This window comes from Anser cygnoides, chromosome 9, assembly GCF_040182565.1.
Source record: "Anser cygnoides isolate HZ-2024a breed goose chromosome 9, Taihu_goose_T2T_genome, whole genome shotgun sequence".
Taxonomy (NCBI): domain Eukaryota; kingdom Metazoa; phylum Chordata; class Aves; order Anseriformes; family Anatidae; genus Anser; species Anser cygnoides.
This window is the reverse complement of record NC_089881.1, coordinates 8,364,683-8,392,681: the sequence shown is the minus strand read 5'-3', so window position 1 is coordinate 8,392,681 and position 27,999 is coordinate 8,364,683. Positions and strand designations below refer to the sequence as shown.

The 27,999-nt window shown below is 42.7% G+C and overlaps 1 protein-coding gene and 1 long non-coding RNA gene across 3 annotated transcripts; one reads left to right on the top strand and one right to left on the bottom strand.

Moving 5' to 3' along the window:
• Positions 1 to 36: 36 nt before the first annotated feature.
• LOC125182705 (uncharacterized) lies at positions 37 to 27,999 on the bottom strand. Its single transcript, XR_007163064.2, has 3 exons — positions 27,544 to 27,999; positions 1,851 to 2,005; positions 37 to 164 (listed from the first exon to the last, which is right to left on the bottom strand). It is a non-coding gene; the product is annotated as an uncharacterized lncRNA (long non-coding RNA).
• GPR55 (G protein-coupled receptor 55) lies at positions 4,919 to 11,825 on the top strand. 2 transcript variants are annotated; one of them, XM_013188054.3, is made up of 3 exons: positions 4,919 to 5,218; positions 6,238 to 6,471; positions 9,054 to 11,825. In XM_013188054.3, exon 3 carries the CDS (start codon positions 9,061 to 9,063, stop codon positions 9,985 to 9,987), a length of 927 nt encoding a protein of 308 aa, XP_013043508.3. In that variant the 5' UTR covers positions 4,919 to 5,218; positions 6,238 to 6,471; positions 9,054 to 9,060; the 3' UTR covers positions 9,988 to 11,825. The 2 variants fall into 2 exon arrangements, with proteins under 2 accessions (XP_013043508.3, XP_066858394.1); XM_067002293.1 differs by lacking the exon at positions 4,919 to 5,218 and having other exon boundaries at positions 5,898 to 6,471.

Genomic DNA, 27,999 nt, shown 5'->3' with positions numbered 1-27,999 from the left:
TGTAAAGATAGCAACCTTCACTACACCTGCAATCACCCAGGGCACATCTCCATTCTGAGAAATGTTGCTTTTTGGCCAACCTGTGATTTTCATTTGACTCTAATCCATTGCAGTTACAGACTTGGGTGTCTAGGACTTCAGGTCTTGAAATGCCACTCTCTGCGCTGAGGAGATACGGATAAGGTAAGGTTACAGAAAACAGAAAAAAATGCAGTTTCCATACAAGTCAGCACTTTTTCAGTCCAAGCCATTCAATAGAAATATGTATTTCAGGAAGTCATAGAACTGAGAGTGCATAAACACTGCAGACAAGGTAGCTCCTACCCCTTCTTGTGGGGCCCTCTGCTTGAAGGTACAGGAATGACTGTGCAAGGCAGGAGGGTGCAGCATAGCTGCTGCTGCTTTCCTTCACTGGCATCCCTCTGTGCCCAACTGTAGCAACGGTTGTTGACTTCCACCAGGTGATGTTCCGGTCAACAGTGGAAATAATAATAATGGAAATGCAAAGAAAATATTTTTTTTGCTATGTGTTTCATCACTAAATGCAATGCAAGGGGTGAGAAGAAAATGGTTCCTTAGGTTCTCTAAGGAAAAAAAAATATCTATACACCATTTATCAGAATATTGTGTTATATGACGTACACTAGTGAACATAGCATGACTCTCTGATCTGATCAATCTCTGAGTGAGGAAAAAGAATAATGTGTAATAACCACATGCTGCCAGCCAGGAGAAGCATCCTATTTCACTGTAGTATGACATCATAGCCAATGGGAGCCTGAATGCTCAGAGGCCTGTTAAGGAGCTGTGTGGTCTACCTTCTCTGGTGCCAGATTTGTGTCCACACTGGTGATAACTATTAGCTTTTTTTTTTTTTTTTTTTCTTTACTGGATGATTGTGAAATTAGCCATCAGCTTCCTTTGAAACCCCAGTTTTGCATGCACCTACCATTTCCTCTGGTAGTGCCACTGTTCAGTGAGCATGGCATATCATTAAACAAAATGCTGGTGAATCTCGCTGGAGCAGACTGCAAAGCACATTCGTGCAGGAAGCTCTGTGTTTATTTTGACACAATTTCACTAAAGCTAAGCTCGCAGCTTGGCTGGCTACCCCTAGCTATGAACACCCAAGAAAAGTTATAGCTTACTGGTATGTCCACAACCAGAAGTGTTTTGGACAGGTGCAAGCTGCTCTGTCCCTCAGCTGTGGACTGTGGGCCTTTAAAGTTATGAGGAAAATGCTATCCTGTGTGCTTGGTGTCCTGCTGGTGAATTTCTGTATCAGATACAGCTGAAGATATTCTTTTTACCTCAAAAATATTACTCCTGTAGTTCTGCTCAGCCAACCATTCCAGTATACGACTGACAGCTCACTGACTGACAGCTCACCAGGCTGACCAGTTCCTTTCCTTTCAAGATGCAATACCTTATTTGTAAGGTTTCTTAAATGAAGTCAGGAACAAATCTATACTAGTAGCTGGCCAGCTCCAAGAACAACCGCATTTGTTGCCAGCAAAAGTCTCTGTCTCATCTTGCAGAGGCTGAAAGTGGCTGCTCCCCATAAAAGAACAGTTGCCAGGCTTCCTGATTTCCAGTTTTTCAGTTTCCTGCACTTGCTGCAGAAAAGTGGCCACATGAGGCCACATAACCTCCATCTAAAGTTCCCAACAGTGCAATTAAGATAACTTACTGTGAGCCAGACTTTGAATGATTATGAAGGTCAGAGAAAGAGTGATGAGCACTAGTGTGAAGCAAAAGGCCTCCAGATAAAGAAAATACCGTGTTCCAATCCAAGTACAAAGAACAATTTCTAGGTCGCTATGGAAAATTGATTTTGTTCCTTAATTTACCTGCTCTTTAGAGAGAAGAAACATCAAGGTATATCTTCTGGGTAGGAGACATCATCGCTGGCTCTTTGGGTAGTCCTCCTTTCCGTGAGTGTGCTGATTAGCTGGAGTTAGAACATCACAGCGTTTTGTGGTAACAAGAAGCGGCGGTAGCCTGCCTAGAACAAGACAACTTGTTAGCTTAACTCAGTTTGTCCATACAGTTTTTGAAACCTTTAAAAACACACCAAAATGTCAGACACCAGTCACAGCACAATACTGAAGGTAACTTTGGGGTAGACTTAGGCTCAGGTATGGGCTGATGAGCCTTCTATTTCTTCACAAGAATGAAGGACGTTTTCCACTCACCTCCTAGCTCTTCACTGGGCAATATCTTTTCCAGAGTCTTTTTGCTCTAGATGACCAAGTCTATGTTTTATAGAATCTATCTGTAAGTCTATGTTTTATAGCTGCCTGGGAGAACAGAAAGTCACACATGCTTTTAGAGTGGCACAGAAATATGTCAGACCCCACCTTTGAAATTTGATTAATTTGCACTTGAGCATATTAATTCTAGATCTGAAACCCAGCTCAATCCATTCTGGCCATTAAATACAAGTAAACACATATTTTAGACATTTATGAAAGCTGAACTGCAAAGCTGTTTTGATATATTTTTCACTAAAAAAGAACGGCAGAATTCAAGCTGCTGTAATGCAAATTAACATGGTTTTGCACCGTATGAACAAGTTTCCTCTGAAACAGTCTTTGATTCCTTGAAAATGACAGGTACTGCCTGGCTTAGCAAGAGCAGCACTTGCACCTAGAGAAACATGGAAAAAACTCATCAGTCTCTACCAAAAAAAAAAAACAACCAACTTATTTTTGCCATAAGCTTTGTAAGTTTTTTTCTCATATACTTCCTTTTAGTTACGCAGACTTTTCTTTAGGTTCTTCTTTTTCCCACCAACCACTATTTGTTTGCTAGCTGAAAGGCAATAATGGCGAAATGATAAGCTTGACAAGACTGTTGTCTCTAGGCAGGACAAGCAATACACCTCTACCACATTTATGCGGTTAATTTAAAAAAAAAAAAGAAAAAAAGAATTGAAACAAACAATACCCTCCCATCTCCTTTCCATCAAAAACCTCAGAGCCCTGTAGCTGCCTGGGTCTCTGGAATTCAGCATTTAGTAAGCAGGAGGGCTGTGTGATAAAGGCACTTTGAACAAAAAGGACTCACAAAAATATTCCCTGCTGAGCATGTTCATGTATAGCACCTGTTGGGAAAAATTACAAAAGCAGCCACCAAAGAGAAGGGGAAATGGGCTCTAATTTCTTAGCTGATAATCTGTCCGCAGGTGTGGGAGTGAGTCATTCATAACTTGCCCTCATTAAACATGCTCTAGATTAAAGCTGTCCTAATTCAAAACAGTGAAGAGCCAGTCTGCAAAAGCATAATTTATCTGCCTACCACCAAATTAAATGCTTACATACAAGCGATGAACCCACACATATCACAAGCAAACTGCCAGCTTAGCAAACGTGTGGTTGATGTGTGCAGAAATGCTGATTTTTTAGCTCTGCTTCTCCAAGTGACACCAAATGGGAAGTTCACAGAGCCATTAGGAATGAACCCAGTCCTGAGAGTGAAGGCAGCACTAAGTATCAAAGCGCATTTTTAATATCGAGTTGCACTCAGATTTCTTTTCATGCTTCCAGATTCATTACAAGCTGTTGCTGAGACTCACAGCTACCCCACAGCTCTGAGAAGACAGAAGTTGTAAAGCCCTGCAGACCTTCCAGTTCTATAACCCATTTCCCAAATGATATGAATCATGCTGGCTTCATTTCCTCTGCCACGTGATTTTGTTACAAGGTTAACCCAAGCTTTGTTTGAGTTCTACTTTTTTTGGCTTCAAATCTCATTTTCAAATGAGACAGGTAGAAAAAGAGTGTTAAGAAATTCCTTTTTTTTTTTTTTTTCTCTCCAAGTACTGCTAGTGCTACTATTCCTGTGGGAAGAGCAGAGCTTTCCTATAAAGATTAAATTACCTCCAAAGCCAGGTGGCAATCTGAAAAATGTCACCTAGAGCTACTTAGAGCTATTTTTTTTCCTATATTTGCTGTCTCAACAAAGGATTGCAGTATGTAAGGTAAAAGAGCAGCCAGTTTTTATCACAGAGTGGCTCTCAGCAATTCCAGGTGAATTTCACACTCCAACCACAGGAGGTCCAGAAGTAGACTACTTGCACTCATACATATGAAGCATCCATATGATATATATATATGTATATAACTCTGTATTTAGTGGGTCAGTTTTATTGCATGGAGATAGAATTATTATTTCAGAGAATGTCATTTTATCATCGAACAATAAACTTTTTTTTCGAGTAAGTTATTTCACTTTATGTAACCATGAACATCCATTTGACACCAGTCCCCCCCCAGATGACATTTGGCCAGGAGCTGAGGAGACCGGCAGCTTTGTGTCCTTTGGAGTGCTCCGCCCTTGTGCACCGTCTCCTGAAAGCAGCAATGGATTAACACTCCCATATTCCTGCTGTTCACTCTTTGCAAACACAATTACCTCTCCCCAAAGCAGAGGAAGATCTTCAGGCTCCATTAGGAAAGTGCTGCTGATGGAAAAGCCTGGGGAGCTCCATGTGTCTTGTGGGCTCAAGGGGCAGCACATTTTAAGAAAAATGTTTCCTGTCCACTATGTGACCCGCATATAAGTCACTAGTTTAGTGCTCTGTATACCTCACTCCTCTTACCAATAAGCATTTGTTTGTCAACTCCCGACCATGAATGAAACACCAGAATTGGCTAAAACTAGCACAGGCCCTTTAAATAGTTTAACAGCTGCGTGTGTGTAAGTAGCTGAATCTTTCACAATCATCTGAGTACAGAACTACTGATCTCCACTATGCAAAACGTACAGAAACTGGGGGAAGAAGCCCTATTTCTATGATGGTCTTCCCTACAACTTTTCACTCCATGTCTCCTCCAGCACAAGAAATAATCTGCAGTTCAGAGGTTGCCACCACAAACCCATAAAAGCTCTCAGCTGCTTCACACCAGATAAAGGCTAGTCCGAAACCAAATCTGGCTTCAGAGACAAACTGCCCACACACACCCACATATGGGCTAGTGACTGGAAACAGTTGAGGAGTAAAACCTCTACACTCTCTCACCTTTGCTTGTCTGTATGAAGAAACACAAGGCAGTGTGTTTTGAAATAGGAAAAAAAAAAAAAAAAAGAGAAGAAAAGAAGGATGTGGTTATGCCATCTACAGAGTCTCTGGGTATGGTCTATAAGCAGATGCTGTCATGCTCTGTACAACAACCTGGACTGAAGCAATGCTGCTGATCTCCTTGCTAGGGTTCAGGTAAAATAATTCATATTTTAATTTATAGCAGTAAGCAAACAGTAGCACAGACTGTAGAGCACTATTTTTAATCTAGTCTGATAAATATTTATTATAAAGATCAAAAGTTAAGATCAAACGTAGTGTTATTTGTCTTAGAGCAGAAAGAAAGATTTTTAGCTTTACTGATAAGCATTAGTATATTTTGTTGCAACCAAAATCTTAGTATAAAATGGTAAGAAATTACCCAGCTACAGATGAAATATATAGCAGACGTGGGAATGACTACTTTTTATCGCACCCAGCCATCTTAGTCTTCTCCTGAGCAACCATAAAAGAATAATTTATATATAACATGAATACTAATGTAGAAGACAGAAACAAAGTCTGTGTCATAGCAGTGACATTACTTGGTTTGAATCAATTAGAAGGGTAATTATGGTAAATGCTGTAAAAGTCCCTGCTTGAAGCTGTGACCTGATTTTTCCTCATTTCTCTTTTGTATTGTAGCTAGATTAAAAATGATTGGTTTGCTGTGTTCTGTCATACGATTAACATTTCCTTATTATTAAAGCTACACCTACACTTAGAGTAAGTTATAGATTTTATGATGAGGATGTTCCTGCCAATGAAGCTCTCCAGGATAACCATATACTTAATCCATCATTCTCAACTTGTACTACCATCGAGATTTGTGGGAATCCCAGGCTGGAGCGAGACGAACTCAGATCTGAGCTACAAAAAGAAAACGACTCATGCAGCCCGCTGTGTTGCACAAAATTCAGCAAAGCTGATACTATAAAATCTTGGTATTCCATTTCCTAGGTCAGTACATTTGCTGCTAGCTTAACCACTAGCTTCTGCTCGTTGGTAAACCATTAATTTTTAACTAGTCTGTAAGAAGTGCAAAATCCTCACTCGATAGGAAGAATTGAGAACAAACGGCGCAGTGACGGCACTGGGTCTGCACCAGCTAACACTCCCTTCCTTTAGCAGTGCTAAGCACAGGCTCTACTCTAACATTATCTTTTGACTTCTAGAAGCTGTCTGAAACAATCCTAGAGCTGCAGGCAATTTCTTCAGGAAGCTCTTGGAGGACAGAGGAGTTTTCTTCGGAAGACTGGAAAAGAGCAAACACGCTGCCTGTCTCTTAAAAAGGTGGAAAGGGAGAAGCTGGGAAATGGTAGATCACTAAGGCTGCCTTCAGTATTTGGAAAAATATTTGAATCACGCACTGAAGAATCTGTTGCAAGCACCCAGAAGACAACTCAGCAGTAAGTATCGATTCACACAGATTTGTCTGAGAATAACTGAAATTGAAGTAATTTGACTTTCTTCTGTCACAGACAGACAGCACTGGGGGACGGTGTGGGAGGGGGAAGCAGGCTTCAAACACTATCTCTAAAGAAATTCTCATAAGCAGATGAAGGAAACATAATCTGTATGAAACTTCTACAGAATGAGTAAGCAACATGCCGGTACCCACTGAGGACTTAATCAGTCTGTTGTACAGGAAAGATGTGTGAAGTACAGTCCAGTATCTTTCAGGTTCGGTATTTTTGTTAATAATTTGGTCAATATGATAAAGATGATGCTTATTAAATGACTGCAAGCTGTCAATGAAAATGATTATTCAGATAACCTTGGGCAGACGTATTACTTCACACGGATAGTTTTCAAACGATTCTCTTGGCTTACTCATAACATGAAATTTGAGTATGAGGTGGGCGAAAGGATTAAAAATATCAAGCTTTTGAGAATCAGGAACTCCAGGTAGATACTTGAAATTACCACTTTAAAGGCTGGCTAACATCTTCCTGAAACTAACCATTTTCGAGAGCAATGCTATCTGTACTTTTGTACTAATGAATTCTAAAGAAAAAGCATTCGGTGAGACAGAAACCTGGTAGGAGTAGAATCAAAACTCATACTTTTAAGAGACACCACGAACAATTTTCTGGTATATTTATGTAGCACATGAAGTGTTGGATCAACAGGTGTTGTCACTCCCCCAAAATGTTTCATGTCATCAGATTTTTCCCCAGCTAAATGGGTTCTCCAGCTCACAGGAGACACATGCTCGCACAGCAGCATGACACCCCTATCTCCGCTTACCTGTTCTGGCCCCAGGTGACAGCAGCCTCTCTCTCTGACATTCCCCGGAATACATGGCTTCGATACATCTCCACCTTTAGCAGAGTTGTCTCACTTCTCATGTACCATGATCACAGGATTTTCTCAGTAGCTCCCTCACATTGCTGGCTCAAAGGGATTGACTCAATCTCAGATTGACTAACAAACCAAGGTTTTCTTTTTGTTCTCATTTCCGACATAAATCCACTGCTAACAATCGTATTTCCTTTTGCTGTTTCCTGAGGTTAGAGGAAAGCTGCTGTTTCCTCAGGTATCTGGAGGTGCCAGCTGGATCTAGCCCCATAATCAACAGCACCTCCCTGCTTCATCCTACCCGCAGGTCACACTCGTGCCTGCAGTGGGGTCACCAGGGGAGACACTGCCAAGGACTAGCATGCCTGAATTTGTGCATCTCCCTGGTAACCCTTACTCGCCTCTCTGTAGTCCTCACCAGCCTTCTAGTAACCATTTCCTCGCAAACTTAGCAGCCCTTGTTCAAATATCCCCAGTTTTTCTATTGCCATCGTTATTTCTAGTGCACTTCACTAAAGTGTGAGTGCCCTCAACTTTTAGCTTTTTTCATGTCTGAAAAAGCAGACACTTCACCAAAGAAGTTAATGGTCTGGCAAGATCTGTCCAAGCCTTATTTAGTTTACCATGTTTTCACTTATTTTATTTATTTATTTATTTAAAAATCTGTAGAAAGCTTTGACCTAGCAGTTACAGAATGACTTTAATCAGGTTTGCCCCTATTTCCTTCAACAGATAGGCTAGACTGATCTTTTTCCAGATACATCAATAATATACTCCATAACTCCTGGGTTGGAAGTTCAGCTTTATGTGCCAGTTTTTTCAGTAGTTTGAGCTGGAAATAATCTTATTTCCCCAACGTAAGCATGTTAAGCTCTGAATACATTCTCTGTTCAGATGCAGAGATATTTCCAGATTATCCATTTCAGATATTTCCATTATCCCCCACTGATTGCTGTAAACCACCCCACCTCTGAACTCCAGCACAGTATCAACATCTGCCTGGAAAGCAGAGGTATAAGATTTGGCAAAGCCCACGGCCATTTCCTCAGTTAGTATTTAGCTGATTTTCTTGCTCTCTATTTCTCTCTCTTTGTATTTCAGACATGTAAACAAAAGTTCTCTCAACAACTGCTTTTTTGGTTTCTTCAGAAAAATCCAGCTCCATTTGGAAGTGCTTATCAGCTACCTGTCACTTTCTGCCCTCCAAAGGAGAGAATCCTCACTTGATCAAGTTCATCTTAAAAACCCCTTACTTACTCCTAAAATTTCTTTTGAGCTACTTGGTTAGCTGAGCTGGACTGGAAACCTTAACTGGCAATTTTTTGTCCTTCATTTAGAATTATTTGTGATTCTATTAAAGAGATTATGAAAAACACATTTAGGGCATAGTTTGTTAAAGCATATGTATATTTTTAAAGAATGATAATACTTATTCCACATAAATTATGCTTTTTAAAGAAGTATTATTAAGATGCAATACCTTTCATTTGCTACTTTTGCCAGATTATCTGAGATCATCGACTACAAATTAAAATACTTGTAAACCCCCAAATTGACCAATGCTGAAAGTTAAACACAAGCTAGAACATGTGCTTACTCAATTCGTACCTAGACAAAAGAAGTAGCGAGATGTATTGAGGCATTAACTGGGGAACTCACACATTTCCAACCCGTTTTCTGTGTGGTTTAGGGGAGAAATGACCAACGACAGTGTGGAATGCGACTTTAAAGTCATCGACAAGTTAGCAGTCACCATCCAGTTTGGGATCTCCATCCCCACCTTCATTCTCGGTTTGCCTCTCAACGTCCTAGCCCTCTCCATATTCTGCCGCTTTTGGAGCAGACAGACCAAAACCTCAGTCTACATGATCAATCTCGCACTTGCAGATATCCTGCTGCTTCTCTCACTCCCGCTTAAACTGTACTACTCTACTAAAGAAGCACCTGGGCTCCTGTGTGCCTTTATCCAGTCTCTGTACTTTGTCAATACGTACGGCAGTATCTTCATCATCGTCTGCATTACTATTGACAGATATATCTGCATAAAGCACCCATTTGAAGGTCGGGCTAACCAATCCCCCAAGTGGGCAATCTTGGTTTGCTGCTTCATCTGGGCAGTAACTTGGCTTTGCAGCAGCCCCATGTATGTGTTTCAAGAGAAAGATGAATTACTTTGTTTTCACAACATGTCAAAACAGGCCTGGAGCATTCCCTATATTGTTTCTGTGGAGATCTTTGGATTTCTGATCCCACTCTCAGTGATAATTTTCTGCTCTGGCCAAAACATCTGGATTCTTCTGAATCACAAAAACCGTGCTAAAAAGAAAGCAGAAGACAGAGGCTCCTTACTAGTAATTATCATCAACCTTGTGGTGTTTTTGGTGTGTTTCACACCTGTCCATCTTGCGATCTGCCTACAGTGCCTGGTGAGACAGCACGTGATAGTGGACTGCAGTCTGAAACTAAAAATCAGCCTCTTCATTCAAGTGTCAATGATGTTTGCCAACCTGAACTGCTGTCTCGATACCATCTTCTATTACTTCGCCGTAAGAGAATTTCGTGAGAAAACACACCTGAAAAAAATTATTGAACTATGTCCTGTCTTTAAGCCTTGTGCCACATGATGGGACTACCTGCAGTGGAAGAATGCCTCTTCCCTAGCTGCCACTTGCCTTGCAAGGGGGACACTGACAGCATTATTCTAGACATAGCAGTAAGGTCGCCTTGGCCATTGCAAGGAGGCTGCAGGACTGAGAAGGACATTTTTTTTCTCATGAATGTGAATATTTTTCTTCCCTTAAGATGAAAGGAAGAATGCTGGAAAAAAGAATCTGCATTAGGAAAGCAACAGTGATGCCAAAAGAAGCATTAGCATTGATGCTACCTACTGAATGTGAAAGGTTTGCCAGAGGAAAACTACCCAGACCACTGGAATGCCCCTTAAAATCAGCCTTCGTCACAGCTGTAACAGTTTTCCTTTTGCCAATGTGATCAGAAACTTTTTTTGCTAAGGGCCAGTCAAACACAGAAATAACTATTTAAAACCTTCTTGCTAACTTAGAAGGTAACTAAGAGTTTAAAGGAAAGTATCTGGCCAAAGTCTGGCTCTGCTCTTTCCTTCAGTTAACCTTACAGAAGGTCTCTGTCAGAACTCACTTGCTTTGGACAGCTTGGCTGGCCTGCAATAACACAGAGCCACCCCTCCCATAAGCATTATACACCAGTTGGGGCTGTTACGCAGGACAGCAGCCCCTGCTTTTCCACAGAGGACAGCTTACCTGGTATACAACCCTGTATCTTGGGTAACAGTAACGAGCAACAAACATTTCTGATTATCTTTGCTGAGGAATCAGAATGGTTCTTGCAATTTTAAAATTTAAATTTCTCCTGCCATTTCAGAACTGGTTTTGCACATGAAAAACAAAAGAATCCCTTCACATAGTGCATTTAGTGAAAGGTTGTACATGAACTGTAGGTGATCATCACTGTATTTCTGCCAAAGATATAACAAGATACACGTATGAAATTCTTCTGTCTTCTTTATTGGAAAAGAGGAATCAGGGAAGCAAGCACAGCATCATGGAAATATAGTTTGGAAGCACTTGTCTGATGTACTCCTGGCTCACAGATGAAAGACTGGATCAACTCTGTGCCTCTCATTCCTCGAGGAAGCCCTCCTAGCCTGTGCTTTGTATTTCACAAAATGTCTCTGGATGTGCCTTAACCATCCCCAGTCAGCCCTTCGGGTATATCACCACCCTTGGGCCATTTGTAAGTTTGGCTCTAAGCTGAAACTAAAGGCTTCCTTCTTGCAATTTAAGCCTGCCATTTCTTGTGCCATTATATTGCCATGGCTCCTGCTCTTACCCAGATGCACTTTCACATCAAGAAACCCATTTTTGTCTCTTTATAAAACAGCTGTAAAAATGTTTAAAATTGCTTGAAATGAGGTCTTCATTCTAGGGCAGATGTTCACTTTATTCAAAATGTGAAAAGAAAGCAGCTTCTGTCTCATGCAAGTTAAGAAGACGTGGGGTTAGTTTTGAAAATACAATCTTCAGTCAATTGATTTCTTGAGTAAATGACTGATGGTGCAAGTGGACAGCTGTACACGCCTAATACTGGACTTAATGTGGAAGTGTTTTAAAACCTGTTAGTACTAAAAGTATTAACACAGCTGAGGCATGAAATTTGCTCAGACACAAGGGTTTTTGTCATCACTTTTGCCATTATCTGCAGATGTGCAGGAGGAAGAGGTTTACAAAACAGTAGGTGTTCAAAACATTATTTGCTACTGCCTTGGTCATTCAGGAACTTGCAACCTTTTCAATATGAGTTAGCCTGTTTTGTAGCTTTCACATTACTTTGCATATGAAATGTGTGTGTTGGAAAGAACATGTTCTACTTAATAAACTGTATACGTGAAGTGTATGATATAAAAATACATTTTAATTCCCCAGTCTGACAGCAGTGTATGATTCTTATCTCCCAATTCCATCTTTTTTTTTTTTTTTTTTTTTTAACTATTTGCTCCTTAAAACAGCTCCAAGACTTAGTTGGGGATTTTCTTTCTCAGAAAACACTTCAGGTTCATAACTATGGTAGCAAAGAACAACTGAATTACCAGAAATAATCAGGAAAGAAAAAAAAAAGTAAAAACAGGAAAGACAATCCCATCCTGAAGTTTAGATTATTTAAATAAAAATTCTGAGGAAACCCTCTACATAAATTCTTGGTAATAACCCTGCCAAATCTCCTACAATAATTCCTCCAAAATGCATTGAGTTCTCTCTTTTATGACTAGCCAATTATCTGAAAATTTACTTTGCCATTAGTGCAATTTGTGACTGCAAAAACACAGCACTTTAAGGTACAAAGTGAAACACAGGTCTTCTTTCTCATTTAAAGCTTTCCACACACATGCAATGGGTGATGACAGAGCGCACCTCCTCCTCCAGTGTGGACAACACTAAATCCGTGGTGTGTCTGAGATGGCAAGAGGTAGAGCCTCACTCCAGTGTGACCCTATAAGCTCCAACAAGCCTCTAAACTGCAGGACAGGGGAACAGAAATGTCCTGAAGTGCAGCAAGGAGAAATCCAAGTCCGGGGTAGGACAATCCCATGGGTTAGCACAGGCTGGGAAAGTAGGGCCGGTGTAGGTGTCCTCCCAGAAGGGTGATGGTGGGCACCAGGCTCAGTACAACCCAGGGGTGCCCTCTCGGTAAGTATGATAAAAGAGATACCAGGACTCACTAAAAATGTGGTTAGTGCAAAACCAATAAAGTTATCGTCATCCTCTATAAAGGCTGATGAGACTACACTGGAATAGGATGTCCAGCTCTGGGCTTTCCAATTCAAGAGAGATGGGAAGAAACTGGAGATGTTCAAGCAGGTGTTTTGCAGGATGGTTGGGTGTGTGGGGCGCAGGTCAAGGGTTGGTTTCATGCAGAATGCTGGAAGGTAGTGATAGAGGTGATGGAGCCGAGTGCTGCCCATTGTTCCCAGCAACACAGAAAGGAGTAAAGGCCCTTGATTCAGGTTCAGTATTTCAAAAAAACTTCTTCATTAAGAGGGCAATGCTTCTCTACTGAGCTGTATGATAACCACCCACAGACATTTCCAAGACGTAGTCAAAGTTCATAACTGAACAGATTTAATCTAGTGCTGGAGAAACACCTGCTTTGATAAAGAAGCTGGCTCCAGAGGTCCCTTCCCTTCCAACCACTCTGACTTTCAGCAAACACAAGTTTATTTTTTTCCCATCCAAGACAAAAAGCTGCCTCTCGGTGCTGCTAATGCTATGGCACTGGTTGCCAGTAGCTCTACAACTATAGCTGTGTGTCAAAAGCACAGCACAAGACTGAGGAAAGGCACTAACTTCCTAAAAACAACCATGCAGCAGTAACTGTGACATATCACACAAAGTTAGGACAACTGACATGAGGACCATGAAGCAGTACTGTCTTCTTCTGCCTATTTGTCACTAAGCACTTGGAAAAGATAATTTTATTATCTTAAAAGGAATAAGTCTGCAGACCCCACAGAGGAAAAATATGGAGGGACTCCTATAGATGTAGGCCAGGGAGAAGTTTGATTTGCCAGGGCTAGAGAGACAGCGCTCGCTCATGCCCAGTCAGCGTAGAGACGTAGCACATGCAGGCAAGGAGAGACTTCCATTTACAGAAAGAAATCAATTTCATTTTCTCCGTGAAGGTAACAGAGGTCTGTTTATGAAAATTATCTGTAAGAACAGGGAGTGATGGGACCCACCATGTACCTCTATACTGGTCAACAAGTTCAGTCTGCTTATGCCATGCACAGTAGAAAACTCAAAGAATAGAACCTGGAAATTAGATTGGGCTACTGTCCTTTTTACCACCACCAGTGCCACTTTGTTGGCCAGAAGTGATTTTATATATAACTCCATTTGTATAAATTTTGCTTGTTATATTTGTAAATGAGAGCAGCCTAAGCATACTTGAAATTTCTGAAGGAAGAGAAAGAAGGAAGAAAGCCCAGCTGTGCTGGTTTTACAGAGCTACTACAGTTGTCAAATATTCTAGCACAAGAAGAACAGACCTTTTCAGTAAGAAGGTGTCACTTTCAATTCACCATGTTTCAAGATGAATTTATGTTTCAATAATATATTTAAATTCTGTCCTTGACCTCCAGCTAATACTACGCTTCTTTTGAAATCAGAATTTTGCATATAGGCTCCTCTAAGAAATTTACTGTTAATTCAGGAAAACCTCCAGTTGGTTGTATTTTTATACCAGGGACAACAGCAATCAAGAACACAAAAATCACAACTTGAGACAGCACGGAACACTTTTGATGATGAATAAAACTGAAAAACATTTGACATTTTAAAAACAACAACAAAAGCCTTCCTGACTAAAAACACAAGTTCACAATTTCAGTCTTCAGACAGCATGACAGAAGAGATTTCTTCTCTCTCACTGTTATTCCTAATACACAGAAAAATGATAAGAACCTGAATATGATCCCCTCACATACCCAGGTCTTCTCCCAGGGACTCAGTTTTACTGTAAGGTTAAAGAAGCATTGTCCTAGTGGAAGAGAAAAAATGGGTGTTTTGCTAATCAAATCACCCATTAAAAATACTTTTAAAAATGACATTTTAAGTTCTGCTGTCTTCTGTGAATTGAACAGAAGTTGATGCAATTAATCTTAAAAAGCTTCTTTCAGAACACCCAGGTGAGAATATTCACAAAAAAACAATTCTGTTTTTATCCAGTCAAGTGCCCAATGGATACACTCACAAATAGTAGGCAGAATTAACCAAGGTATTACCTATGGTGATTTCTCATACAATGCAGGTTAAAAACGAAAAATAGACCTTACAACCCCCAACGCCCAGTAATTTGAAATGAATTTTGAAAGGTATAATATTTAAATTACCTAACTCATCATAGGACAGGTTATTGGAATTTACTCCTGATATAAACCTCACTAGTGAAGAGAATATACTCCCTGGCAAACTAACCAAGCTATCCAAATGGGAAATTGTATCAGCCAAAATAAATTAATAAACAAATAAAACAAAACCCTCCAATTCATTTAACCCAATAAATTTATGGTTTTACCTGCCAGCAACTGGATCCCATTACACTGCCTTCTATACCCTGTCAAATTTTCTTAATACTCTCACAAAACTCAAGTATCGTGCCCACTTTGACTTCACAAGGCCTTCTTAACCATCCATGGTTGACATTTATCCTTTGAACTGCAGTGTTGCTTGACTAACATGTGTGCAGGGTAGTATTTACCTCCTACATGGTACCTCTGCTATCTATCATGGTTCTGGAATCCCAAGAAAGGTTTGATTTGGTGAGACTAATGCCAGGATTGCCTACCTCAACAAGCAAACAAGTCAATGCTGACAAAGGCATCCCATTTAGATTTGTTTGGCAATACTCAAGTAAACTATTTTTACATTTCTTTCATATGGATTAGCATACTCCTATGCAAGGACTTACTTGGAAACAGAATATCATAAAAGATAAGGAAGCCTCTGCATGTCCAGTTAATGCTCATATTTCCATTGGCTAAACACATGACCCTTTTTTTCCACTCTTCTTCTTTTCAGAAATAATTATTATTTCCCTCACGTCTCCCAGTGACAGCAGCTCATCCAGCACAACTACCCTAAATGCTGTTTTTCTACCAAGGCTCTTAATACCATCAAATAAAAGAGCCACTGTACCAATGCTTTGCTTTCACCCCCTTTCACGCATGTGACTCTCAGGCTGCTCCCATCAGTTCTTACCTGTAGTTCAGAGGGACAGGAAAGAAAGTTCTCCTCTTTCTGTGTTTGCCAGCATCTCCTGCAGAGCCCATCCAAGATGCCTCCTTCAGCAGCCCCTGGGCTCAGCACCCACCCTTTTGCAGCAGTGCTCCTCTTGGGCCTGGGGACACCTCCAGCAGCATCTCCAGCTGGGCCAAACCCCACAGGTGGTCACAACACAGGATAGGGCTCGCGGCCCTTTAGGGTATTTTTATCAATGTCAGGTTACTCCACCAACATCCTATAATTACCATTTGCTGAATGGTGAATGTGACCTCCAAGCTGTATTTGGTAGACTCACACAGCAATTGAAAAACCATAAAGCATCAAAGTAGATGGAAAAGGGGGGAAGGGGGGAAAGGAACATCTGGTTTTCCCCAGACTTTTCCTGTTCCTTTGCCTGGTGGATTACGTTATCTTAAATTTCCCAGGCCTACTTGAGAGCCAAACTTTAGATCAGTGCCACTTCACTAACTTTTAATGTTATAAAAGTATATATAATATTGGACTTTTAAAAAAGTATTATTGCCCTGAAAGTTCCTTTGAAATTACATGCCTAAACAATTTTTAACAACAACAAATTTTGCTGTGAATTCTGCTGGTTTAATAGAAAATATAAGATCTAGCATGAAAAAAAAAAAATTTTACAGCTTTCAAAAAACTGCCTGCATGATACCACGATTTGCAAGCTAAGCTGGAAGGCACCTGAGGGAGGATCCAAGCCTACAGCAAAGCACGGACAGTCTCCTGCCTCCTAGCAGGAGGCGGCGGTGGGCACAGGTGGACACGCACCCTACAGGGGCAGTCCAGCATTGTTTCATTCAGATAAAATATGTTAGTTTAAAAAAAAAAAAAAACATAAACCAGAAGAGCTTTTTCCATGTGAGAATAGTCAGCCACCATTCTTCTCACAAATAAAATCTAATATTCTTAAATCATGTCACTCTAGCAGTTTATCCCATCAAGTAACTCGAAGTGTTCAGAAGTCTGCAAAGCGAGACGCCATCCCCCTGTCTAAAGCAGCCTGCAGATCACAAAATGATGTTGAAACTGGTTTGAAGACTGAAACTGATCTTCAGACAGATAGCATTCCTCAACCTCACATTTTTGTGTGCTGCTCTTCTAAGTGATACTTCATTTGGTCTCCTGCACCACAACTTAAGCTGCCCCAAACACATGCGACACCACAACTTGGCCTGTCCAAAATGCACGCAGAGGAGAAAAGAGGAACAGAAGCTACAGTTCTCAAAGGTACACGGACTTCTGCCTCTCCCATCAAGATCGTTTTGAAGGCTCCCCCCGCCCCTCGCCTCACTTTCAGAGCATTTTCCATTTTAGACAAATTCCTTCCTACGAAGTTTGGGCACGCTCTCCATCCTCCCACCCAAATGCGAGGAGAGGAGCTGCAGAGATATGTCCTTTGAGGAGCTGGTGAGTCCACAGGAGGAGACGTAGAGCAGAGAGCCCACTAGCCCTGAGTCCAAACCTCTCGCCTCCTGAGGTGACTCTGGCAGTGCTGCGCTGCCATGAGAGCCTGCAGGGATCTGTTCAGCACCAGAGCCACAAATCGCTTGGGCACGATAGGACCTTGGCTGCCGAGCACCAAAAGGAACATCAGTTTTCCAAGGGGAACTACCATTAAATACAAAGAGGGGCAGAAACATGCTTGCCCTGAACAAATCAAAGAGAAATGTGCCTGCCTGTGTTAGTCACACAACACTAAGGATGGGAAAGCTGGTTTGATTAAATATCAAATTGGTATGCTTGCTAAGCATGTAGAGAAACACCAGGACAGGCCACATGCACGAGCTTTGCTCTGGCTGCACTCCCAGCACCACCAAAATGCAGAGCATGGGGACAACAGCTCAAAGGCTCCATCAGCCAAAGGTGAAGCAGCTCCTTCACAAACCCTATAAGAAAGTGTCTCTGTCAGGGGAAGGAAAGCCCAGAGGAAGAAGAAAAGAGGATGCTGCAATATGCAGCGGAAAGTGGCTACTGCAGTGGGTGAGCTGCGACTGCTGCCGTTTGCCAGGGGAAGGGCCTGCCTGCAGCCACCAGCACGGGGGGGACACCAGGAGGGGTGTGCAGGGGCCGGGGCTTCCTTCGGCTGCAGTGACTGCTTCTGAAAGCAGCTGGAACTAGCTCTGCCGTGAAGGTGTGTGACAGCGCATTTCCTACAGCTGGGAAACTTTACAGGCTGTGGAGAATATTAGGTAGGGAATCCTGTGCCGCTTCTGAACATGTAACTGAAATGAGTTTCTGCCTGCAAGAGAGACAGCTGCATCTAAAACCACTCCTAGGAACCGCATGCCACAAAATATTGCTGTGTGAGAAGCTTTTGCAGTTCTGTTACTTCAGTGTTAGCTGGAAAGCTCCAGCGAGATAAAACTTGTCCCCTCGGCAGGGACGTTGCAAGTTTACACAATCTTCTGTCTATCTTTTTAACATCTGGCCAACGCGTAGACTAGAGCAAGCATCTACAGTGAAGCACACACATCACCAGGCAAAAAATAGTTCCACCTCTACAGCATCTTTCATCTGAGGAAGTCAGAATGTCTGAAGCCAAGTGACATTACCCTTGGCTGCGCAGACTGCTCGCCGTTTTGCATCAGCACCATGGGAAGCAACATGATGGAGCAGACAGGCAGCAGCCGAGCACCCCAGGCCCTGCAAGGTAACTCCGTGCCCTGGAGCAGCACAACTTCATTGCCTTTGGCCCCGGCCGAAGTTTTGCTCTCATGCATTTTGCTTTCAAATATCAATAAAATAAAATGAAATGCTGACATTACTCACTGCATGACAGAGGAATTACCGGAGCCAAATTCACGCAGGAATTTTAATTTATCGTTATTTTTAAATCACTGCCATTTACTGCCTTGCCAGCAGGCCAGAGGTGCCACTGCTTTCCCCAACACCCTTTCTGCCAGGGCCAGGACTCGCCTGCCCAGCACTGAGTCCAGCTCCTGCAGGACTGTGCAGGCTGCACACAGCCGGGCTGCCCAGCACTGCAGTGAATCTACTCCTGGACACCAGGATGCCATCTATGTTGCCTGAGCTATGCTGTCTGACACACTTCACAGGAAAAAAAAAAAAAAAAGTCTTGCCCAGGATCTGGCACCTCCACCACCGTGACCAGTTACCTTTATACACGCTACCTATATGGAAGGCTGTGGTGCTTACTCATTTATAACTTCAGTGGCTGCACTGCGAGGAGGCAGGGCACGTCTGCAGACCTTGCGGCAAGTCTCAAAGCTCGCCTGAGAGGCAGGTGTTTAGAAGCAACCACGTCCTGCTCTTCACTTCCTCCTCGCCCCAGCTCACCACTTCTGTAAGCCCTCTGCGAGCCCACGTTTCAGGCCCCAGCCCTGGACCCACCTGCAGCAGTTGGCCAAGAGTTCCCGTCTGGACTGCCAGATGCTGCCCCCGTGGCACCTTCCTGCTCCTGCCCCGCGGCACCCACCTCGTGCCCAGAGGCACCGCCACAGGCAGGCCGCTGCTGCTGCTTGCGAGCCAGTAGGTCTGGGGGAGGTGTGAAAAATCAGCTGGTTTTTGCCTCCACTCGGTGAAGTACAACAGCCTCAAGGACAAGCAGATTGCCATGCTATAAAATAAATAAAAATAAATAAACAGGAAAAATGTTCCTGCTCCTTTCTGCTCCCTTTCGAGGCCCTAGACTACTGCTTCTTTTGTCATATTTTCTGAAACCTGGCAAACTGTGTGTGTGTAAGCGAGGGACATTGCTCCACAACTAAACTTCATTCAGCCCAAGGCTACATTTACATTGTTCAGCGCACGGGTAAAACCCTGCTGCTGTTCTAGAAACTGCAAACAACCGCATTGATGTACATGATTGCCACATCAAGATCACAGACATAAAATTAAAAAAAAAAAAAAATGCAGCTTTGAAGAAAACACATGAGATATTCCAGCTGAAGCTAGAAGAGAGAACAGAGAAAGGTTGTAGGCTGTCCGGTCATATGAGTCATATATAAAAAAAATCTTATATTTTATCTTCCGTACAAGGTGCTGAAATAAACCTAAGGTGTAATCTTGGCCTCCTGCAGCACTTCCAGGGTTCAGCATCACTTTTCAGTTTCCTAGGGGTCCTCTCAGACTGTTCTGAACTGTATTTTACCACACTGTAAATATGCCAGTGTCCCCAGAGCAAAGCAGCTGCTCCCACCCCAAGCAAAGCACCTGGCTGAAGTGCCAAGGAACTGCTGAAGCTCCCTGAGCAGTCACTGAAGTGCTTCTGGCAGCTCAAGCGAGCAATTCACATTTTTAACATCTGGATTGCCCTCAACAAGCACCAGCCTCTCGTCCCCGAGGACAGAGGGCTGCTAGGACATCTGGGCTCTCAAATCACATAACTGAGCTACTCTGTTAGACACTTGCATATCTGTATCCTGCCGATGAAACCATACAGCTGCTTATTAAGCATTTCTGCTGCCCCAATCAACTCATTACTGAAAGAGGTGCAGCCAATAATTATGGCAGAAGCCATCAGAGCCCTGGAAAGGAGACCATGTGCGACTACCCTGGTAAGAGCCAGCCTCCATGCAGCCATTAGCATCGGCAGTGAAACACACCGTTGTCAGTATCTGCATTAGATCTACTAATTGCCTGCTGTTACTGGTGAAAGTGAAGGTTCTGTTGTTTTTCTCAAACCTTTGGCTTGTTTATTGACAAATAACAGAACTTTACGCCACTGTTAGTTTCCCCCTTGCTCACGTTTATGTTGCCTGAGGAATTTTCCTCAGCACTTCTTAGAATTGTATAAATGCACGTGGAGCACGTTATTTCTTTTGCAAGACCCTAACACCTCAGGTTATGCCTGCACTTCAAACCTCTTACAGAACACGGGCTTGTCTCTGCTCCTACAAAGGCAAATAGCTCCAGTCCCATGAAAGCAAGAGTCGCTCCCCGTTCCTATGACAGTTGAAAAGAAACGCTGGAACAGTGCAAAGCTCCGAAAATAACTGCACTGATTTCTTCCAAATCTGTTTTCCATTTGCCACTGCACCTCATCTTCATGAGCGTGCCCAGCACGTTGCAGTTCCCGTAAAATCAGAGAAGTGCGCCTATCGCCGGCTCTCTGCTTCTGACTTTCTGAGCTACATCGCACTGCAAAGCCAGGCACCTGCAACGTGACTGCCTTGAAACTGTAGGAGGTTAAGTATAGGCTAAAATGCCAAAAAAATGAACTATGGCAAGTGTGGTTTGTTGTGTTGTTGGTTTTTTTATGCAACATAAAGCACTAAGCTCAGCAAAGACAGAAAGGTTATTACATAAAGCAATTACACCTCCAGAACCTGTTTCTCTTCAGGTTTTTGTAGTAGAAACACACAGACATCCTGAGAACTAAATCTTTTTTTCTGAAAAGTAGACAGCGTGGTTCATTTTGAGTCACAGACCTCACCAAATGAATCTCAATCGCATTTACCTGATTCACATAGCAAAACTTTCTGTTCTTTCTTCTTTTTTTGACTTCCAGTGCTGGAAATTCAGCTTGGGGAATTCTGATGGATCGTTTCTTATTTACACAGCCTTGTCCATAAAAATCTGTGCCGGCTGAAGTGTGCAAAAGCCCATTTGACTGCTGTTTTCTGGGAAGACACAAGCATAGGCAGGGACTGCAGGCAGTGCCGCAGCCAGACGTTGCTAGCGCGGATGCCGGCGGTGTGTGAGCAGCAGCACACGCTCCCTTTCCACGCACATGCTGGGAAGTGCCTGTCTGCAGCACCTTACACCATTATTCATTTAGAGCACAGCCAAAGGCTTCGCGTGTCATCACTCGCAGATTTCAGTCTAAGTCAGTGGGAATTGCCCTTGTGTCTGCTTAGTACTGCAGGCGGGAGAAAAAGAAAACCGAAAAGCTCTGCTACTAAATAAAAATATTCCCGTATCTCCTAACTGCTCCACGTACCACGTCTACCGTGTAAAATGTTCAGACTGATCTTCAGGTTAGGATTAGCCTATCACCACCCCTGGCCAGACTTCATCAAACAAATAGGAGATTTCTCCCCTACGAGAAGCTGACACGATTTAAGATACAATTTTTTGAGAGAGAACATACATCACGCTCTGTCTCCAAGCACCCAGCAGGTAGGAAACATCAAGGAGCCATTTCCTTACTTCCAGCCCCGTCAGATCTTCCCTCCAGCTTTTTGCCCCTGAAACACCCCCTGCTCATGCAGCCATGTTTGATTTTTGTCTCCTGCTTTTAAGCTGTTGTCTCTTGACTTTCTGCTGCATTCTGCCTCCTATTTGATCCCTGTATTAATCAAGAGCTGTGACCAGATAAATCTTTCATCCTGTTTGCATCCAGTCCACCCACAGATGGAGACCCTTCTCAATGCCAACACCAGAAGTATTTTAAGAGGGATTAGAGTTCAGTGTGGCTGATAGCATCCCAATCTCAGCTGATGCCAGAGTTCACACCCACAACAGGGACTCATCATCATTAGTACAGCCTGCAGGTCCCCATTCTTCCAGTTATCACTAAAAAAAGGAGCAGTCAAACAAAGTGCTCCCCCCTGTTTGTTTGGCTGGAAGGTGGAGAGCATGCCCATGAACTTCAGTGAGGTCTGCAACTTCCCAAAGATCTGAGATACACTGGCAGGAAGCACTTGGGATTCAAACTAATTTCTGACTACTGTCATTTCTAAAGTATTTTTAAAATATTTTTTCTTTTTAAAGAGCGCGTGTCTACAAGGTTGGGATTTTCTTCTTTATTACTTTAGCTAGAACTCAGAAACCAGAAGACTAGCCCAAGGATGTAAGTACAGAAGTCACCTACCAATATCAAAGCTGTCAGCTTTTTCACCTCGCTGGACACAAATTTGCAGCTAACTTGTAGGCATTGGCTGCAGATGGGCAGGTCATTTCCTTTCTTGCAGGCTGTCAAGAGCAGCGGGGTGCACCCTGCTGCACCTGGGCCACAGGAGCTGAGCGGACAGCCACGGGGAGCCAGGCTCAGCCCCATTTGAGGAAGAGGTTTGGAGAAAAAGAGGAGGTTGCAGAGCCACTTGGTGCACTCTGGGCCATGACACCTACCTGAGCTGAGGTCCTTTTAAACATGTCTGCTTGCGCATCATATACAGATGAGGTTGTCTGTGGCCAGAAACCTCTTTCACAGCACGCCATCAGAAATCGTAAGGCATTGAAAATTTTCAAAATGATTAAAACTAGTAACTCCTGCCATTTTCTGTGATGTGGTTGCATACATGTTTAGCACAAGCACAGCCTGGAGAGCGGCACTGAAGCTGGGGCACGCGGCAGCTGGTCCCTAAAGGACCAAGTGCACAACACGCCCTGCATCGGAAAGAGCTGATACACAGCTTCAAATCTAGCTCTCTGCTAAGATGAGTAACTCAAAAAACCAAACCAAACCAACAACAACAAAACCACCATACTATAAAATGATCTAAATAAAACATTGTTGGTTGCCCATCACCACAGGCAGCTGCGCTAACAATACACACAGGCAGAGCGATCCCAGCAGTCTCTTAGCAAACGCAGTTTCCTATGAGACAAATGCTGGCCTAGTTATGCTTTTACACCAAAATTTGTCTGATTTTTTTTAAGTGGCTGTTCCATCTAGAGTACCAAATACATCACAGTCCTCCTCCAGTTTCTGAGGTAATGCCAATTACTATGTGTTTTAATATTCTGCACAACATGTTTCTGTCCCTGAGCACGGTCCCAGCTAAAACACGGGCTCTGCTCCATTCCTTAGCCTTGCAGCTAAGATGTTGCTCCCTAACCTTACGTTTCAGTTCTCAAAACTGGCTTGTGGCTCATTCACTTAAACTGCGTAATTCTTGTTAACAAACTACCCCACCTCGCCTGTCTCCTAGCTTCCACCTGAGGCAGGAAGCTAACCCGAGGCCAGGGTAAGGACAGTTGTCCCTCCAGCACCCGCTGCAGCCACCCTGAGCAGCTGCCCCCCTCGTCCCAGCACAGGGGGTGCCCCACAGCTGTCCTCTGCCATCTTCCATCTGCCATTGCCCGTTCGGGTGCTCGCCTGTCCATGGGGCTCTTTCCTCAGGTTTGATGTTTGCTAGAAAGCCACAGCTGGGACTCTTCAAAGAACCTGACCCAGATTTCCCTCAGCGTTCAGAAAAGGCCGCTTTTTCCTGTATATTGGAAGGCCTGGGACTGAGTCACCTTTCTTCTCGTTTCAGTGAGCCAGGAGACCTGAAGGTCTGTGTATGTTTGGGGGTGGAGAACATGGTGATCAGTAAAAAGTAAAGAACTGGAGGTAATCATTATTCTTTTTCCTACAGTAGAGGAACAAATTTTTAACTTGGCCAAAACGTCACAGACTATGTATACACCACTAGACTTCAGTTTTAGAAGCTTGGACTCATCTTGATCTCAAGTTTGATCTAATGTACTTTTCACAAGTTTGTGAGAACAGAATGGAAGAAACGATATTTTGGATGCTGGAACAATTTACTCAGAACAACCAGAAGTCAACACTGCAGAAGCTGAACCAGGGTAAGAGGATTAAAATAATTATAAAAATATATATATATTCTAACACTTCCCCCCCCCCCCCTTAATTCAGATCACAAGCCTGACTGCTAACTAAGCATCAAAGCTACAGCCCTAGTTACTTTTGCATCAGTGGTTGTGGTTATTTACAAAGAAATGTTCAATACCAGAGAAATTTTATGCTAAAATGTTTAAATACTTGTCTTAAAACTGCTTACCAGGAAAACAACAGGAAAAGGATGTGGCCTGATAAATGTTAGTAACAGCTTCATCAGGGCTGTATTTATTCATATGAATTTGATTTCACTAAGAATTAATGAGTATGAAAAGTCTTAAGAGTACCATATAAAGGTACAACATCAGCAGTTAAATGAATATTTTCAGTCAAGAAGACTAGAAATTAGTATAGTTTGGTTGGAAGGGACCTACAAAGATCATCAAGTTGGATTTGGTGATCTTAGAGGTCTTTTCCAACCTAAATGATTCCCTGATTCTATGAGTCCAACTGCCTCACCAGACCTTTTTAAACTCACGGCGAATGCTCTTTGATGAAAGCCATTTAAACCTTTCTCTGAAGGCACAGGAAAAACAAAACAGAAGAAAGGCACGGAGAGGTGCAGGCTCCCTCAGCCTGCAGGCCCAGCCCTCTGAGGCAAGCAGGAGATGACCGGAGGAAAGAAGAAAAGGGAGATGCCACGAGGGAGGGGGCAGGAGCAGGGGCTCTCCCTTCCTTTGGTTGAAACTCGAGTTGTGGTGCCATGTAGATCCCCTTCCATAGGGGCTACATATCTAACTATGCATACATACAACAACGTACAACTACACAGAGGTATACGGGCTACCTTAGAGTACAGTCGACATGAACTACGTGCCACCTGTAGCGAGGAGAGATGGAAACACATAGAGAAAGGACAAAGTCAGAAAATCTCCCACAATTTCAGCTGACTCCTGTGAAGTTATTATAATGAAAATTCATAAATTCAGCTTTTTTTTTTTTCCCCCAATCTTTGGATGCCTACTGACATGAGTAAATGAATCATGAACAATGGAAAGGTAGATCCAAGGCAAAGCTGAACCAAAGGGGCAACATTTGGGTGATGAAATGCCCACTCAGCTTGCCTAGGGCTCATGAGACCCAGGGCAGCAGAGTGGATGCTCAGCTGTGCTGGCGTGCCCTGTCCTTATAATCTGGTGTATGGGCCACACTAGGAACGTGAAGAGGTGAAAGGCCATCAGACCCCTTACCTCCCTCCTTCCTCTCCTTCCCAATGTGTCCTGTCATTCCCTATAAGCACATACAGACAGACAGACAGCAAGAAGATCCATCACTTCTGCTTCAGTCTCCTGCAGTCCTAAGGAGTCTGTCTTACAGAGAAGAAATAGTCAAAAACAGCCCTAAATTTTGCTCTTCTGAATAATTAGGAGTACCAAAAAGCATAACAAATATCAGCCTAAGCAATAACATGGAAAGTCTTTACTTACAAACGTGACAGAAATCAACCACTTCAATAGTATAAAAATTAAAAATCTATTAAATTGCATTGTTCATGTCTCAAAGCCAAGAACTTACTGGATTCAATGGGATAATACAACATGGTGAAACAATGGGTATTGGGAAGAACCGCTTCCCTTAAAACTGGTTATGTTACGGGTTATTGCTTGAGACTTTTCTTTCCCCTGCAGTACAGGGGGCTTAGATGATTAAACACACCACTTGCTGAATGCTTTTCTGGACATATTGTTAAGTCTGTCAGTTTCTTGCAGTTCAAGAAATGCTTTTCTAAGGATAACGTGACAGTAAAATACTTCTCTCTCTATTGCCTCACAAACATTAAACCTCACAAGTTCCTCATTTTATAGGTAAACCAACATCAAGCAACATTCACGCTGCCAAACCATGGGGACATTGTTTGGCCAGCTGCTTTTTCAGGCATTTTTGTCCCCTGCTTTGGTTTACCACACAGCTCCAGAAGTACTTGTGCCAGCCAGCAAGTCAGGAACAAGCCAGCAACCGCGGCTCAAATTGCCTCGCCAAGTCCTGGCCAACACATGCCACTGGGGTCTCAGCTCCTATCCCCAGTGTCCTGCAGAACAGCCCCTCTCTGCCCTGTCCCTAGAGGAGTTCTCCTCCCCATCAGTCTTTGCAAGTGAAGATGCCCATGAGATCACCAATCAATGGCTTTTAAAGGCTTTTGTGTTCAAAGTAGGGTTGGAACCTCAGAGTTCCCTTTCTGAGCCCAAATGTAGTTACTGCCCTGTAGCTGGGTTGAGAAGAGACAGCAGCTCAGAAGCCAGCTCTTGAAAAAGTACCTGAATCCTAACACAAAATGGCACCAATGACAAGGGACACAAAACCAACGACAGGAAGGGACTCAAAGCTATTGAAAGTCTTCCTCTTCCTTTGCTTCTCATCTGAACATGACTGGGATGAGGGAATGGACTTCCCTCCACATAACCTTCTTGCTGTTAGCAACCAAAGCTAAAAAAAAAAAAAAAAAAAGCTATCGTGCAGCGCATAAAAAAAAAAAAACCACCACTTAAAAAATATCACATCAAAGGCAAGAAAATTAGAAATGTGTGAAAAGGAAACAAAAACGCGCAGACTATTTCAGACAATTTTCTGTGATTCAGAAACATGTGGGATGCCACACGCATTTTCACATAGGGGAAAGCAAGTGTTTAACACCACTGCTTAACCGTAGTCTAAAAACCATCAGCAGCAATGCAGTAGGCTTTAGCGTAACCAGACCGGTGTTTTGGTGCCTGTGCTTGTCATGAGAAACTTTGCTGGTTAGGCACGGCACAAAAAGCAAAAAAAAAAAAAAAAAAAGGCAAAAAAAAAAAAGAAATAAAACCTTCTACTAAATGCACAAGAGATTCTTAGTCAAAGAAAACAAATATTTCAAATTACAAATTTTCCAAGCTAGAGCATTTTAAAGGGAGTAATAATGGAAAAAGGAATGATGAATTATGAGTGTTCAGAAAATTTCCACATCAGGTAACTAAACAGTAATTGTTTCTGCACAAACACCACACCATCAACACCCCTACAATAGTGCAAGATCTGCTTGAAGGACACCAGTTCCTGAGTTCAGCTAGGGAAAAAAGGAGGGAGAGAAAGAAATTCTTCTCTTAATCCTTGCTGAAATCTGCATGCAACGTAACTGCAGAGACTTTATGCTTTTAACACCTATACACAGTCTCTCTCTACATAAAATGTTCTTGAAGTTAAATAAACAGATTGAAAAATTCAAATGAATGAAGAGAACACATTATATATGGAAAATGACATGAAATACATGTTGCCTCTTTCTTCATTACTTCGTTTGCATGTTGATACACAGCTTCAACACAGTTAAGAAATGCACTTACCAGCTGAGAACAGTTAATTCTCCATATGAAAGGGCAGACGCACCAATCATTTCTGAAGACTGCAGGACTTCCTGAAGGAGTGTGAACATCCAGACATGACTGAGGCAGTGCTGTCTCTCCTGGGCTGCAGACACGGAGACGGTCCCTGGGTAGGAACTATCTAAAAAGAGAGTTGGCCTCTGTGAGAATTTGGATTTGGGAAACTGCACTCCACTGCAGATGTTTTGTATCACCTTTGGAAAGTCCTTTTGCCTCTCTCTCTGCTTCGATTTCCTATGTGTAAAATCGAAAAGATAACAGACCCTACCCCTGTCGCCAGGATGAACGACACCAGAACAGTTACATTTAGGAGAGGATGGAAACCCCCAGACTTGAGGGCCTGACCGTGCAAGTCCACCATGGTGCACTGCAATGTCCTGTGCAGACACCCTAAAATCACCCTAAAAATGGCCTGGT